Source organism: Amphibalanus amphitrite, unplaced genomic scaffold (genome assembly GCF_019059575.1).
Source record: "Amphibalanus amphitrite isolate SeventyFive unplaced genomic scaffold, NRLGWU_Aamphi_draft 000673F_arrow, whole genome shotgun sequence".
Classification (NCBI taxonomy): Eukaryota; Metazoa; Arthropoda; class Thecostraca; order Balanomorpha; family Balanidae; genus Amphibalanus; species Amphibalanus amphitrite.
In genome coordinates, this window is record NW_024882167.1 from 32,517 (window position 1) to 50,145 (window position 17,629).

Sequence of the window (17,629 nt, forward strand, 5' to 3'; positions counted from 1 at the left end):
AACGATTCTTTGGGAAGAGACGAATCCAATGATGCCCAGTTTTACCTTCTCAGGTCAGTCATTGACCTTCCAGGTCAGGTCAAACTAAAAATGTTGCTGTTTTGGGTCACCATTGGATATCAAGTGCGCTGCTTATCATATACCGATGACGATGCCGTTTTCTGGTGCCAAGCCAGCTAGAACCTCTTTGTAACACTACCCGACCAGAATTTTGCTGCTGAGGTCATTTCAGGTCAAGTTAGGTGAAGGTCAGTTATATGTGTTTGTATGTCTGTATGTGTCTGTGTGTATACTGATGTGTGCACCGAGTGTTTATGTGTCCATATTACATGAAATGATGATGAGAAGCTTTTACCAAAAATGCAGCCAAAAAACTTCACGAAAAGTAAATTCAGCTTGCCTAAAACGCAATTATTTTAGATGACCTAGGTTGACCTTGACCCTGACCTTGACATCTGTACATCGTCGAACAACATGTTCCATGATAGGTGGGAGGTAAGACTGGCAAAAAGGGCCGAAATCAAGGTGTCAAAAGCTCACAAGGCCCATAGCCAACGCAAGATGTTGCGAATTGGCCATTTGGGTCATGACACGACCTGAAAAACAGGGTCATACCTCCGAAACCAAAAACCACAGAAACTGGAAATTATCAGTGAACATCAAGAAAGGATAGAGGAGCAGCTATACCAAAAATCAGACTTCTAGCTCTAAAAATGTTGAGTGCAGAGCAGAAAGACTACCGGGGGGGGGGGCGGTGGCAACCCCCCCCCCCCATGTGCGGGCGAAGGTTAATAAATCCACGTACTCCGCTTAATAAAGCCACTTGGAAGTTCTCTCAAGTCCGCAGTCACGTTTCTCCATTCAAAATGTGGCATCCTACCCGCTCCTAAAGAACTGCGCTGGAGCAGCGGTCTGCAGCAGTTGGAGTTCTAAAAACAGGAGTTCAGGGCAGTCAAGAGCGCAATTACTGTGCATTTCAGAAAAATGTTCCCGCAAAGCAGGGACCCTCGACTGCCTGCATGCTCGTTGGCATAGCAGGCATGACGGGGAGAGGTCGTAGATGGATATGTTGACTTAATCGCTGCGCCAGCTTTGCAGTGTGCGCTGGTCACTTTCAGGGGGACATGCCCCCGCACTACGGTTTCTACTGTCGCAGGTTCGGGGGCATGTCCAACCCTAAAACCTGCCTTTATACACTAGGCTGCATTACGAACGTCAAATTATTTGGGGTCCGGAACTCCGAGACCCCACCAGTGGTGGAGCCCCTGGTCACTTTCATTGTAATAAGCAAGGCAATGAGAAATCTTAGCCATACGCTTGTTATGCGTAGGGAACGAAACGTGCAGCTGTGATACATGCTTTTTTAATGAAAATAGCTGACACCGGTTAATAAAGCCACCGCTTAATAAATCCAAAACACCTTATCACCAGGGTTGGTTTATTAAGCGGATTCCACTGTAATACAAATGCCATATATTTCGCACTAACAGAGGCACATGCACAACAGTTTCAAGTACAACGCATCCCACCCACCATACCCTCACACTTAAACATCCGCCTTACGCAGTGCGATAAATTAATAACATTTTTTTCGACTTCCAGTCGATCGCTGGTCATCGCTTGTCGTTAATCTAGGTCTCTTCTCAATACAACACGCTTTAAATGAGCAGTGAATATGTTCACGATGCTCGCTTGGCTAGCAGAGGACAAATCAATTATCAATCAATTAGTCCGTATTTACGCCGAAGCGTATGATGAACTCTGAAAAACATTCCATTCTGACCAACGTCACTAGCAAGCATGGTTTTGATCATCACATTTTCACCCGACGTCAGTCGCCTATAAAATACAAGCTGTCTACCTTCAACAAGCATTGGGAAGGTCAGCAGTTCGTAAGCATGGCATAGTGGATGGTTCCTAAATGATGTTGGTAGCCTAAGTAACATGTCGATTGTGTACCAAGTTTTGGGATGTACACGTCTCTTCGTTTTTTGGGGGTTTTCGATTTTTAGAGTCGCTTTTTTCGCTTTTAGTCGTGTTTTCTATTTTTCGCGTCGCTTTTTCCAGCTGCTGATTTCGTTTTTTTTTTTCAGTTTCACTGCCGTGGAGCTACACTTATGTTACCGGGTGTCCCACAATAACCTACCACACTGTGAAGCTAAATAGAAGACCATATGTTTTGTTAATGACGTACATTTTAGGTGCACTTGACTCGGCATTCTTTGCTATTTTATTTGACATGTTACGGGGGCCCTTTGCCCCCCCCCCCCCCCAACAGGACGTGGAACCTGCCAGACCTCAACGGGGCGCGAGTTAAAGGTTTATTAAAATCTTCGTGGGGAAGTTTTTCGGGACACCCTGTAATTTCTTTGATTCATATCGTAGCGTCTGCGTTGAAACATCGTGGGGCTTGTGTTCCCATGAACGGACTGTTTCCTGAGTGCAGCCCCTTCCGTCCCTGTGAAAACGATCGCCCGTTGGCAGTGCCGGGCCCGCCGGCCGACATAAAGCTGGTCTCCCTGTCGCCCACGTCCATGCTGGTGTCGTGGCTACCCCCGAGGGAGCCGCGCGGACCCATTCTGCGCTACCTGGTCTACCAGCGCAAACAGGCCACTAACAAAGAGGTGAGGCAAACATATCCCTAACAAACAGGTGAGTCATACCTAACTAAAAAAAAAAACACATACTGGCACATTTGGAGCGAGAAGACCCTCTGCTGCCATCTCAACATGGGTTTAGAAGCTCATGTTTGACAAATTTATTAGATTTCCTTGAGTATGTAACAGACCTTGTAGATAGAGGTAAAAATGTACCAATGGTCTACTTAGATTTTTGTAAGACTTTTGATAAAGTTCCCCACAGACGATTACTAACTTCATTAGAAATTCATGGACTGAGCGGGTCTCTACTTAACTGGATTGAGAGCTGGTTATTAGCACGTAAACAGAGACTAGAGAGTAATACTTAACGGACACGAAACGAATTGGAAGGATGTTAGAAGTGGTGTACCTCGAGGTACAATCCTAGCCCCTTTATTGTTCATCATTTTTGTAAATTTGATAGACTCGAAGCTAACAAGCAAACTTTGGAAGTTTGCCGATGACATTAAGTTAGCAAGGGAAATTAGTTCCGAAAATGACAAGAAAGCACTACAATTGGATTTAACACTCTTCATGATTGGACTCGAGAATGACAGATGGAGTTTAATATAGAAAAAAATTTAAAGTCCTCAACGGGGGGGGGGGGGGAATTTGGTCATGCTCTATACAGTGGCGCGGGAACTTCTTCAAGACTGGGGGCTCAACCATTATAGACATCAACCTAGGGTACCCCCGAATCTAGTTTTCTCACCGTTTTTAGGCCACTTATTTTTCAGACCTTGGCCTGTTTAACCCTCTAGTGCCCCCGGTATCATATCTGTAAGTCAATTTGCAGAAAATTCGCCTGCTAATCATAGCGGTGAAAATTGTTGAAAACCCTGCTGTATCAGAAGTGGTACGTCTTGGCAACCACCTGGTGGCAAAATTTTTAAGTAATGATTTCTCAGTTTCCCACCAGGTGATTTTGAAGAAGGTCAGTTTGTCCTTTGCCGAAAATCAATTTGAGATGCAAGTGTAAATTTAAGCATTTAGAAAACAAAAAATTAGTTATTTGGAAAGAAACTTGGCATACTGTGAGACAAATGTTCAACATATATCATAGTATGTTGCAAAACATCGCAACTTTTTCAGGGTCAAAGATATGGACCCCCTATTTTTGGGGATACTAGATATGATACAGTGGGCATAGCACTCCAATATTTTCTATGAAATTTTCGCCGCTGCAACATACGGTGTGCCAATACCATAGTTTTCTCAGGTGATAAGCATTGCAATGGCCTGTGAGTCATTGCAAACGACGATGATACAAGATGCATAAATTTGTGAAGTTCGCACCTCTTGCGCCAGATAACTCTATTTCGCTCCAGACTTAAAATATCATAACGATATTGGTACGCTTATGCCGCCTCTCATCCTTGTCAATCTTCCAACATCTAGCTTTCTATGAGTGGCCTTGCATGCCTCATACATCTCGACTTTTCTAACGCTCATAGGAATATGGTTTTGCAACTGTTTGACGATGACAAGACAGACTCCGGACCGAAGGGCGTGGTTCCTTTGATTTCCTATCTAAGAAGTAGGCAACCCGTGCACTGCTGCCAAGTTCCAGCAGGTGCCTGACACCAAGGCCCTAAAACATAAGGTTGGACGAAGTTTTCTACCAAAAATGTACTAGAATAGCGTACGAGTCAAAGCTATTTCCGTTGTTTCTTTACAAATATGTCGCAAACAAGCTTTTTCTGTAATAAACCAGTATAACGCCTTTTGGGGCGACTAACGGAGCGAGCGAGAGGGTGGGCCTTGCACGTGCGAAATTGCGAGGAGGTACCTCCAACTGACTTGTGCACGGCACCCTACTAACTGGTCTCTAGCGATGTGCCAAATTTGGGCACAATCGGCCCAGCCGTTCTCGAGATCTGAAAGCGACACCCTGCACGTGCGCACGTGCAAAATGGGTTCAAACTGACTTTTGCACGGCACCCTACTAACCGGTCCCTAACCATGTACCAAATTTGAGCGCCATCGGTCCAGCCGTTCTCGAGATCTGGAATCGACCCCTGCACGTGCGCACGTGCAACAGCACCCCAACTCTGGCACATGGATATGCAGTGCCTAGTGGGTGCCTACCTGCATGCCAACTTTCAGCGCAATCGGCCAAGTAGTTACCGAGATATTGCAACAATTACAAAACTGACACCTCTTCGTTTTGCACGTGGCACGTGCATAAGGGGTCACCCACATGCATCGGGAATAGTCCAATACTTGGTAGAAGGAATGAAGCTACCCTACAAAAAATACCGCGTGTAAATCGGTCAAGTGGTTGCTGAGATATAAGCCTCGCAAAAGCGTGACCACGGCCGGCCGGCCGGCCGGCCGCTCATACTCAGAAATTTCCGTTAATCTAAGGAAAGACTACGCTCGCTTCGCTCGCTCCGTAATCATTATTTCGAAGTTAAGCAACCAGTTGCTATAAATTCGATAAGCAAACACTTATTTTTTATATAAAAGTCTAGCTTATATAGTCCAACTCTAGTTGAATAATCAAGTAGCTACTGAATTTTCCAGATGTGACACATATTGCGCACTTCAGACAAATGCGTTGCTAAGGCGTTGCTAAGGACTCTTTCGCATGTTTTGCTGCGTGGTTTTTGTTATGAAGTGAGAGAAGTGAGATGGACAGGCTTTTTGATATTTTTTCTGGTTTTCTAGGACCGTCGCAATTATTTAACTTGACATACTTTCCTTGCTTTTTTATCCGAGGCTTTTTCAATAATTGGTAGATTCTATCGTGGAAATAAAAGGGCCAGCAGGCCACAGAATGCAAGTCGACTGATAGTGAAATAAATGGTAGAAGTGTCTGTTCCATTAGAAATTTAATGTGATGTGATTGTGATGGAACATGAAGCAACAGGATCAGACGCAAGAACCACCAATTAAGAACCCAGAACCAGCAAGCTCCATGCCATCAAGAGCAGTCATGGTAACGTTTGATTAGCTTTCAGAAAACCTTGGAACTAGACGCCAGACGGTGAGCAATCAAGAGATCTTACAAGACCAGTAGTTACCTGAAAACGAGAACCGCCAGGAAAATCAGTAGATTCTTCAATGGCAACACCCCAGTAAACATGCCCACGTCGGCCCGACGTCTGCCGACGTCGGGGTGACGTCGGCAACTCGGCATCGGCATGTCGACGTCGGCCCGACGTCGGTCCAACCTCGGCACGACGTCGGCTGGATGTCGGATATGCCCGCATGTTCCGACGTCCAGCCGAGGTCCAGCCGACGTCGGGCCGACGTCGGACCGAGATCAATTGCTGAGGTCCAGCCGACGTCGGGCCGTCGTCGGGGCGACGTCGGACCGACATCGGCCGCTGCTTTGACCGTTAAAATAATATAAAATACATGTTTCATGTTTCATGTTTCATAAAGAGCTTCTGTATTCAAAATATCCTCAGAAAACTCAAATCTTCCTCCACGCCGCTACCCCCTGATCCGGACTGGACGGGAAACTTTATCCCATTTGGGATTGCCCGTAAGCCGAGCTCGCCCGTAGCCGGGTGCGGTGAGTGCTTGGGGGCTGCTCGGCCTATCCTTTGGTCAGGCTCAGCCCCGGCAACTCACCAGGGCCGGGCCCAGTTCATATAGAAAGGCCAGTCGGCAAGTGTCACTTTGCCAAAGTGCCACTAATCAAAGGGACACTTTGGGAAACGTTGGTGCAGGTGTGTAAGAGTGGCTATATGAATCCATTGTGGGGTCGCCCTTTCCAATAAGTGTCACGTAACAGCAATGGGACCAGGGACTCTATATGAACTGGACCCAGGGTGCTCGCCAAGAAGACCAATCATCCTTCCGGCTCTGAAATGGTCTTGTCAGACCGAAAGGGCATAACCCAACAAAACAAACTAAATTCGTTATCTGGCTGCGTGGTGTAGTGGCTAGCGCACTAAACTCGCGTTCAAGTGATACTGGGTTCGAATCCCATCACCGGCTGGTGCTTTTGGCGTGTTGTCCCAGTAAACATGCCGACGTCGGCGACTGGGGGGCTCGAATCCCGCCGCCGGTTGATATTTTTGGCGCGTTGTCCCAATAAACATGCCGACGTCGGCCCCGTCGGTCCAACGACAAACGATCTCGTCAACCTCGGCAAACGACCTCGGCCCGACGTCGGCTCGACGTCGGCTGGACTTCGGCTGGACGTCGGAACATGCGGGCATGTCCGACGTCCAGCCGATGTCGGGCCGAGGTTGAACCGACGTTGGGCCGACGTCGGGCCGAGCCTCGGCCCGACGTCGGCATGTTTACTGGGACATTTCAACATCTATCTAGCAATGATTTGCACCAGCGAGGTGCTATCATTGTTTTTTGTGTCTGTATCCCTAACTGCTCAAAAAATATTTGTCAATAAATAAACAAACAAATAATGCGTCTTTTTCTACTGAAAGTAAGTCCTCCAAGTGGCAAGGGATGAATAATAGAAGGTACCTAATTAATTGCCATCTATTCATTCAATTCATAATTAGGCAATTCAGGGCATCGATCGGCAGCGCCCTAACCCTTACTGCATGGTACTGCGGATCGTCCATGGGTTTCTTGATGACTCCGACTCTGACTCAGACTTTCAAAAATCAACTCTGACTTTGATTTCAAATGTCGGCTCTGACCGACTCCGACTCCACAGCCCTAGCAGGTCCATGCGGAGGCAATGGATTTTTGGTGACTCCGACTCCGACTCTGACTCTGGCTTTCAAAATCGACTCTGACTCTGACTCTGGTCAGAACTGTCGACTCCGACCGACTACAACTCCGACTACGGAACCCTGAAAGGTCTGTGGAGGGGATCGAATTTCGGTGACTCAGACTCCAGCTTTTAATATCGACTTGACTCCGACTCGACGACTCAGGTCAGAACTGTCAACTCCGACCGACTTCATGACTCCCACTCCGGAGCCCTACTGGCAGCTATCACGCCAGGGAGCTGCAAATCATATGTTCCGTGGCGGTTTATGGCATTAAAGTCGATAATGCGGCTGAATCGCACTATGAAACACCCTTATTGGCTCCAAGAACCATGAAAGTTAGCGCATCACTACTGGAAAACGTGACAAGATATCGATTAATTGGCCCTGGATTTGGATAAATAACATGTTGATGATCATATTAGCACACATTTACACTACAATCTTTCTCAAGGTTGCCCTCCAGGCGGCTCTAAACTATGGCAATTTCCCTATCTTCAACATGTAAATGCCCTCGGGCGTCCTCGTGGTGACGTAGGCATGGGAGTGCCAGGTTGGTAGGAACTAGACTTCGACGCCCCCTGCCTGACACCTGGCAAGCATTTTCACTGCCAGGTATGTCATTTGTTGTCATATATTGACATATACCGCCAACTGTGGTAGCTGAGTGCCACTGAACAAAAAGGATTTATAGGTACTAAATTAACATGGATACTACTTTTGTACTGACCATAGAATAAAAGTTGCGGCATTGCGTAATGCGTATGCTCACCTCCATATGAGGTCAATGAATATTGTGCAAGTTCCTGCCGATCGGTGCACAGTTACCTGTACCTGTGTTGTCTGACACGTACAACGGTTATTGCACTGGTCAGTGCGCGGCTGTTATACTGACGCCGATGACATCAGGACCGCACGACCAGTCAAAGTACTAACTGACGATTCACAGGTTGAGAGTTTCAGTCACCCGAGATTGTCCGGCTATCATGAAGATAAACCAACATCGTCTTTGGCATTGATCCCGGTCCGTCGGCAGGCTGTCCAGCATTTTGCATCAGAACTACTTCACTTCAACCAATTACCGCGAGCCAACTGTAATGTCTTCATTTCTATATCAAGTATGCATAACGCATCTACGTTTGAGAAGCACGGCCCACGTGTCTGAATTATGAAAAATTGCACAAGTGCAACGCGCTGTATCGTGGAAATTGAAGGAATAGAAGGCACTCGTAAATAGATGCCTATGATTAGCGCTGTTCCCTAAGCACCGACTGAAAGGACATTTTGATACAAGAAGGATGCCAATGAAATATTAAGAAAATGTTCTGATAAAAAGTGCATAGTAAAGGATGTCTTGTTGGCATTTTACACATTTTAACTGCCACTTTTATCACTGAAATTTTTAATGATATATATTTTCTCATCTATGTCTTCACTTCCTTCTGTGTGGTCTGATACCACTAAAAATTACCAAGTGGAATGCCTAATGTATCATATTTGATACAAAATTTATTTCCGAAATTTGAACTGCGAAAAAATATTTGACTCCAGATTTCGAACAAGGGACCCAAAATGAATCATATGTTACAAGGTGCTAATTTTAGGAACCGTGGAACTATGTGTGGGCATTAGAGGGTTAACGAAGAAAAAAACGAAAATATTTGCAAAAAAGTGAGGTATTCCGTCTCAGCTGAGTGAAGAAACTGTCGTTTTGGCAACCTGGAATAAAGGTTGCCAATGAGTTGCCGAGCCAGTGAAAGAGGTGGATTTTTCACTCACATGCTTTCTAGTTTCTTCCTTTGTGACCCACAACCCCTAATTTGGGGAGGACAAGCTGCCCCAATGGTTCCTGACCTCATGGAAAGTTGTGGGGCACCGCCCCCACGGACCCAGAGTTGTGGGGGCAAGCTTCCCCCACTGCCCCATCCCCCGGTTCCCGCGCCTATGTATAAATCTATGAAATTTTGTTGGTAGCAGACATGGGCACGGATCCCAGACGACCAAACACGAAAATCAAAATGAGCACTAGATTAGTGGTCTTTAAGCGTGGAATTATTGTGGAAAACATGGCTAATAAATGTCTCCCAACGAACCAACTATTTTGCATTCACTCAGAGTTTACAGTTTTGAGAAAATCCCTCAAGATCCATCTCGGATCCATGATCACGAATCATGGATCCGAGATGGATCTTGAGGGATTTTCTCCGAACTGTTAACTCTGAAGGAATGCAAAATGGTTGGTTCATTGACAGGCTTCTATTAGCCATGTTTTCCACCATAATTTCATGCTTGAAGACCGTCAATCTAATGGCCATCTCGATTTCCGTGAGTGGTTGTCTGGTATCCGTGCCCATGTCTGGTTGGTAGATTTCCGATTTCGATTCCTCCAGCTGGGGAGGGGGGGGGGGCTCAAATACATTACGAGCCCCCCAGCCGAAAAGTTGGAGGGGCTCAGTCCCCGCTAGCCCCCCCCCCCGTTCCCGCGCCACTGGCTCTATATAAATGGCACTGGCTGTATAACACAAATGGCGAGACACTTCGAAATGTTCAAGAAGAAAAGATTTGGGGATTTTGATCACAAATGATTTGAAATTTAGCCGCCATTGTCAGGAGGCACGGAAAAAGGCCCTTAAAGGGAGATAATGACCTTTTTCCACAAAATCTGAGTAGGACCATTTTCTGACAAAACACAACAAGTTATAATGTAAATTAAAACCATTTTGCTCAATTCGGTACCTTGCCGCAAATATCTCAACTTGAAGTCACGTTAGCGGGGAGCGCTGAAAATGACCGTTGAATAAGTACTTACATCACTTTTTGGTACTTGCATGTAATTTTGTAAAATGAGCGTATTCCTTACATTTGATCTTCATCACATCTAGTTAGTTAATGGTCGTCTATAGTGCCTTCAAAAGATATTCATGGTTTGGGGGTGGTTTATGTCTAAATTTACGCAACTATTTTTCCTGTTCATCATCTGACGCCATATGCTGCTATTTTAGTAGCAACGACTCAATTTTGAATCGGTCCCGCCGACTGCACAATAAAAGAAGATAGATACAACACTTTTGCGGCATCACTGAAAAACTTATGCAGTACTGTTATCAAAATTCTCATAACACCGTTCGACAAACCTGAAGTCTTTTTGAAATAAATATACTTGTATTTTTCGCTTCAGGCTGTGACGCCAAAATAATGAATTTCGTAGTCGCAATCGCAAGATTTGGCTGCGTTTCTGGCGCATGCCGTTCATTTGTGGCGCAAAATAATGTTGGAAACAAAGAAGAGTAGGCACTATGTACCCCCGAATTAGAATCTAATTAATTCTAAACCGAATTAACTCTAATTCAAATTAGAATCCTTACAACCAAGCAACGACAAAGCGATAACATAAACAAAAACCCAAGCGTCGCTGTTTGAAACAAAAGCGCCATATACTGCGACTTTTTATAGAGGACAACGCATTTCGGTGGGTGTTACAAGTACTGCAAGTACTGCTTCTTTTTTTGCAAGAATAAAAACCTTTTTCACATACGAAAATGTGCTAGGAAATTTTCATATTTTATAGAAACTACAGTAGAAATAGTATAGATGTCGAGTAATTTTTATTTAAAGGTAGTGTGCCACCTTTGAAAGATTTCCCATTTTATTTTTCCTAGGATAAGAAGCTTCTGTTTTTACCTAATATCGCAAAAAAAAATCAAAAATGGGCCTCGAATAGTGCCTTTTTCGCCTAAAAGTTTCGGTTTTTCGATATGTATAACAACTGTAGTGGGCTGACCTGCAAACAGGCGTCGGCAACAATCGCGAATGCGGCGCACATGTGACAATAAGCAAAGGTCATTATAGAGTTACGACGTACGGGAATGAGTTATCAGCTGTCTAATCGTAGACAACACAATGTCGAGCCTTAAACTGTAAGCCTGTATTGGTATTGTTTCTTTTATTTGGCTGTCGAACATTATTTATGGTTTGAAATATAATTTTATGTAAAATAATTGATATGAAAAAGCCGCCTCTTAAGTTATGACCCCATTTCACCACACGCAAGTGGCAGAAATGATAATGATCAGCTGACGCATTTTTCTTGGCCGAAGTCAGAGCGCACGGCCCGACGCACCACCACCGCACCACAAAGTATGAGCAGAAGCCGCGCCCAAAGCCAGGGCCCCGGTAACGTGAGGTAGCCGAGTCGGGGCAGCGTGCGCTGACCCAAGCCGGGGCCGCAGCTCTGGGCGCGGTCTACCACATCCCCGCGGGCAGCCCCGGGCTATCACATGACACCGGGAGGACGCGCGGCCCCGGCTTGGGTCAGCGCACGCTGCCCCGACTCGGCTACCTCACGTTACCGGGGCCCTGGCTTTGGGCGCGGTCTACCGCACCACCTAACAGGTGTGTTCGAAACCGCAGGAGATGATGATGAACGGGTTTATCGAAACTTGATTGGATCAGCATATCGGTAATAGCGATTTCAGTGTGTGCATTTATTGTTCATAGTGGTGTGAAATGTGGTTGGGGTACGACCGACAACCCGTCGGGGCGAATTTCGCACTGGGGTACTCAAAATTTGAAGAATTTAAGACGTTTCCATGAGTTTTGAAGGTATGGATAAGTTCTAAAAATCCGGTTCTCCTTATCTGGGCCAGTAACTCCATACGGTCCAGGAAAGCTGGCACACTACCTTTAAGAAAAAAGAAAGCTCATTATCTCCCTTTAAGATGTTGAGAGTTATAAACAGAAATATCACTTATAAAAGTAAGGAAGTTATGAAGAGACTTTACTGTGCCTATGTTAGGCCACATGCTCGCAATGCTCTATTACATCGGTACTTACAATAAAATGTCCGCAGAAGCTATATAGGCGATGAACAGCACACAAACACAATCACCCAAGATACCTATAAGAAACAGGTAGATCCGATGTTTGAAAGTAAAGCCCCAGTCACAAATTTGACGCACCTGTGACATTTCCTGACACCCACGTGACTATTGTATTAACTTTTGTGTTTTGCGATGTTTTGACCTTATTTAAAGTACTGAAAGCTCAAAATGTATGATTAATGTTGTTTAAAGCAGCATATTAATAATTATGTTTGTAAATTATCGATAAGCCGCTTAAAGCAGGTCACGTGATTGCTGCCAGATTATGTGCTCAGAAAGCATCTTTTCAACTTCGATTTTGAACAATTTTTACCTCCTTTGAGGCCAAATGATGGACGGTTTGAGGCACACGATGAAATGCTGAATCTATTGATGCCAAAATTTGTTCGTTTTTTGCATTTTTAGACTAGTATATCCTGGCTCAAACTTTGACCAGTTTGTGTGTAAACCCTATGGTGAAGGGAAAACTTCACGCCCAGCAGGCGTCATTACAGTGCTGCCAAATCGTGTTTGGTGGGGGTCGCAATCACCAACGGCCACCTCGCGCCGCACCGACACTGCGCACACCCTCTCTCGGAGACCAACGACGGAAAGCTGACAGATGCGCGCGCGGCCTTCAACCTTCAAACGGCCGATCTAGTTTTGATAGGCTGATTGATACTCTTTCAAGTTTCAAATATTATCTTCACGAGGGTAAACAAGATACACGCATGAAACGGCCACCTGCACACGAGTCACGATACCCAGGAAGAAAGAGTTTTCGTCATGTTCAGGATTGCGAGAGTAATGTTGATATTTACATGGTAATAATACTCTTTGCTGGCGAATAACTTCAATTTAACCACGTACCGTTACCATGCACATTGCACATAATGGTAGCGTAGCAGCGAGAAACCCTTTCAATATGCCATTATCTTGCGGGTTTGGTAAAAATGAATTATCCAGGAGGTGGTAAAAAAGTTTGAGTGTAGAGTCAGGGCGCCTAAGGTGGCTTTAATACCAAACGACCTGAGTACAGCCGCTATGTGGCCGAAACTATTGGGAGCAGACCTCAACGCAAAGCAAGACAAGGTGCAAGGTCCATGCCATCTAAAATATTGCCATAGGCGTCGCCAGAGATTTTCGGTTGGGGGGGCAAAATCAACTTTTGTGTTAAAACGTGCCTTTCCCCATCTTTACTCACTCGTTTTACATATCATTCGACGCGCAATGGTGCGAGGAATCCGATGGTGACACAGGTTTCCTTCTAGCTATGACATGTAGTTTTTTACAGAAAAATTCGAAATTTTGAAGTTTCGTGACGAAAACCACTGGTAGAATTATAGTATATAGTGGCTGCGATTGCCGACGCAGTGCAGAGGGCCCCTGTGCAGACGCTCGACGCGGACGCTCATGATCATTCATTACCCAGAAAAGGGTGAAAAACGCTTCATTTAATCGGATCACCCTGCTAAAACCTCCATTCACGCATGCATGCAGAGGTTTTACGTGAAATGCATATGACCTATCCCAGCCGCCGATCGTAGCTTAGTTGGGCATTCGGCGGAGAGTGAATGTCGGAAGTGTGAATCGGAAGTAATTCATCTTTGCTCCAGTGAGAAGAAGTGTTTTGTTCACTCGAGTGTGAACAAAAGTTTCTCGTTTTTCGTGTGAAGGGAAGCGCTGCAAACGCGAACAAAAACTGTTCAACGGAACCAAAACTATAGCGGCAAGGGATCCCTTAGAGATAGGTTTGGGACTTCCAGGCCATTTCAGGCCACTCAGGGTCAGTGCTGACTCTCAGAAGTATGCTTAGGATCCCGGAGATCGGCGTGGGTCACCTCATATATTTACGTGTACATACGTGGTGCTTTAGGGCTTTCCGAGCCCAAGGTGGGGCCCTCAGAAGCCAGTGTGGGCGGCGGGCGCTAAGAGACTAGGCCCAGAGTGAGCCTGGAGCCCTCGGATTACAGTGTGAACCCTCGGGGTCTGTGTCGAATCCCCAAGGACCCTACGTAGGGACATAAACATGTTTATGGTCCGCAGCACATAAACATGTGCTGCGGACCTCAGAGGGACACGTGAGCTGTGACCCCTCAGATGCCGGCTTGGGGTTAGCAAAATCTGTCGCCTCAAAAGTTTAGCTGAACTATCAGAGGCCAGTTAAGGTTCTCAGAAATGTTCGAAGGCTCAAAGATCCCTGTTTGGGCCCTCAGAGAACATGGACACCAGTGGGACTTTCAGAGGCCGGTTTGGGCCCTCTGAAAGCTTCTTTAGGGCTCAGTGGAGCTCCTTAGGAGCCTTTGTTTAAAGCAAGCTCATGAGCCCTGCGACACTTGTACGGTACTTGAGCCTGTCGCAGACATTTGACGAGAGTTGAGAAAGGCCCCGAAGATTTCGTTTCACGCTTTGAACGAAAATTGTGTCAGCACTCCAAAACTTATGAAAATCAGCTGTAAAATGTAATAAAGAACGAACTAGGAACATGGAATGAATCACAGCATTGACATTTCCGAGTCTGGACTCGGAGTCTTGAAGATTTTGGCGACTGCGAGTCAGACTCTGGTTTGAACTGCACGCTCTAACCGAGTCTGACCTCACAGGCATTCTCAGAAAGGTACCCCCATTTTTTCCCGACTCCAAAATCTCATCGGATCTGTATCGATCTCAGGGGGTGCCCGGTCCGAGGTTGGGGGGGGGGGGGCAAGCTGCCCCGCTTGCCCCCCCGTAGCGACGCTAATGAATATTGCCATTATAGACTTGGACCTCGTTGGCTTGACCCACTGCATGGAAGGTGGTAGGTATCGGACGGTGTGGGGCATATTTTTTCTAAAACGTTTTAGATTTCGCTTTCGTGTTCAATGCTATTCTATAGCCAGCCTTTTCTATTAAAGGAACCCTCCCACCTTCTAGAAGTTAATGAATAAAGTGATGTCGCTCGGTTCAGAAAGAGCAAAAACGAATATCTACCAAATTTCATCGTAAAATATTCACCGGTTTTCAAGATATTATGCTATTACTTTTGTTTACTTTTTGGGATCTCCGCTGTTCCTAGCGACTTTATTTGGAAGTGTGGCACTTGTTGCGCGCAAAGCAGCATATACCAACGCGTGCATATGTAGATATAAAGACTAGATAGGACAGGCCTGTGTAAAACCCGCTCGCTAGATACGTAAAACGGCCGGGCGGCCAACCACAGTCGACATCATAGACTCGCTCGTGCCGTCCCATCAGGGACCGCGGATTCCGGGGGGCAGGGTGTGCAATTGCACACCCTGAAAATCCTGAGGGTGTGCAAACACCTATTTTTGCACACCCACATTTCGTTGTGGGGGCCCATGCGGCCCTGGCGCTTGAGTGTCCCAAGCCGATTCTCGAGGGCCCCAGCGCGAGCCTGATTGTGATGGTCCCGCACCGGTGCCTGAAGGCGTGAACAGGTTCTAGTGTTATCTCAGGAGTTATCTCAGAACCCCACCCACGCCATTTTTTAGCGCTCCCACCGGCTCTTGAGGGCCCAGGCCAGTGGCGCGGGAACTTCTTCCAGACTGGGGGGGGGGGGGGCTGAATCATAATAGAGATCAACCTAGGGTACCCCCAAATCTAGTTTTCTCACCGGTTTTAGGCCACTTATTTTTCAGACTTTGGCCTTTTCAACAAAAAAAAAGAGCTGAGCTGAGTGAAGAAACTACCATTTTGACAACCTGGAGTAAAGGTTTTAATCTGTCAAATGAGTGCCGAGCCAGTGAAAGAGGTGGGTTTTTCACTTACATGCTTTCTTCCTTTGTGACCCACAACCCCTAATTTGGGAATGACAAGCTGCCCAACGGTTCCTGGCCTCATGAAAAGTTGTGGGGCACCGCCCCCACGGCCGCAGAGTTGTGGGAGCAAGCTTCCCCCACTGCCCCCTCCCCCGGTTCCCGCGCCTATGTATGACTCTATGAAATTATGTTGGTAGATTTCCGATTTCGATTCCTCCAGCTGGGGGGGGGGGGGCTCAAATAGTAAATACATTACGAGCCCCCCCAGCCGAAAAGCTGGGGGGCTCAGCCCCCGCTAGCCCCCCCCCCCGGTTCCCGCGCCACTGGCCCAGGCCGATGCCCGAAGGCCCCAAGTCGATGTCTAAAGGTCCCACGCCGGTGTCTGAGTACCTACATGGCTAGCTCAGGGATCCACGCCAGTTTCTGAGGGCCCTAACCGGCTCTTGAGGGCCCCTTGCCCCCTGCCCTCCTTAACCCCTCTTGGGGCCGATGCCTAAGGGTCCTGCATCAGCACCTGAAAGCCCACAGAGTTATCTCAGGGCCCCATACCAGTTTCTGAAGGCCCTCACCGGCTCTTGAGGGGCCCCAGACCGATATCTAAGGACCTCTGGCCAATGCCCGGGGGCGCAGGCCGATGCCCGAGGGCCCCTAGCCGTTACCCGAGGGCCTTACACAGCTATCTCAGGGTATAATGCCACTTTCCGAGGACCCTAACCGGCTCTTGAGGGCCCCAGGCCGATTCCTGAGATCCCCAGGCTGATGTGAGAGGGCCGACCGACTGAGGCGGCCCCTACGTCAGTTTCTAAGGGCGTCCACGACCGCCGTCTGGTCAAAGCTGATCTCTGAGGGCCCTGCGCAGGTTTTTAACCCGCGCCCCGCTGGGCTATTCAGCCATACGCGCCCTGCTGGGGGGGGGGGGGGGCAGATTCTGCCCCCCCTGTCTAACTTCCAAACCGATGGTCGTAGAAAGACGGGGAAAACGGCAATCGAAAGCTCTCAACAAGGCGGATCTTTAGAGCCCAAATTTTTTTGCTTAACTAGGTCAGAAGTCAGGTCAAGGTCAGGTCAAGGGTACAACATGCAAGTTTCTACAGTATCGGCCTTGCACCGTAGTTGCCGAAGAATGGACTGAGACTGATTGCCCAAAACGTGTTCTTAGACTACCAAGACAATATTCGTTGCATACAATGTCATTCAAAGTTCAAGGTCAAGGTCAGGTCAGGTCAGGTCAGGTCACCAAAAACAAAATATAGAAAAGGGCATGTGCGACACATGTTTTATGGGTCATTTTACGCATAGAATTCAATAGGCACACTCAATAAGTGATATGGACCACCTCTGGATGAATTTGAGGTCGAGGTCAGGTCAAGGTCAGGTCAAGTGAGGTCAAATTTTGAAGTTGGTTGTTAAGGCCTAAAAAGGTGTCTATCTGATACAGTTTTTCACGGCGAATCGAATGGTGCTATTTTTGTTTCCGTGCGAGGTCTAGAACTTCCAAAAAAAATCATTTTTCAAAATTTTTGTGTGTCATGACGTCATAAAATTTTGAATAACTCCCACATTTTTGAACCGATTCTTCTAAAAATTGGTATGTAGGTGCACATAGACCACTTCTCTGACATATATTCCGGTTTTTTCGATACACTCAAAATTTTGGATTTTATAATTATTTTTCC

General features: G+C 46.7%; 1 protein-coding gene across 1 annotated transcript in view; it reads left to right on the plus strand.

Annotated features, from left to right (window-relative positions):
• The window catches only part of LOC122364377 (Down syndrome cell adhesion molecule-like protein Dscam2), a 223,022-nt gene that overhangs the window by 23,460 nt on the left and 181,933 nt on the right, over positions 1-17,629 (plus strand). Inside the window, exon 11 of the mRNA XM_043334686.1 lies at positions 2,485-2,624. Within this exon, the coding sequence (XP_043190621.1) occupies positions 2,485-2,624 (140 nt within the window). The remainder of the gene's footprint in view (positions 1-2,484; positions 2,625-17,629) is intronic.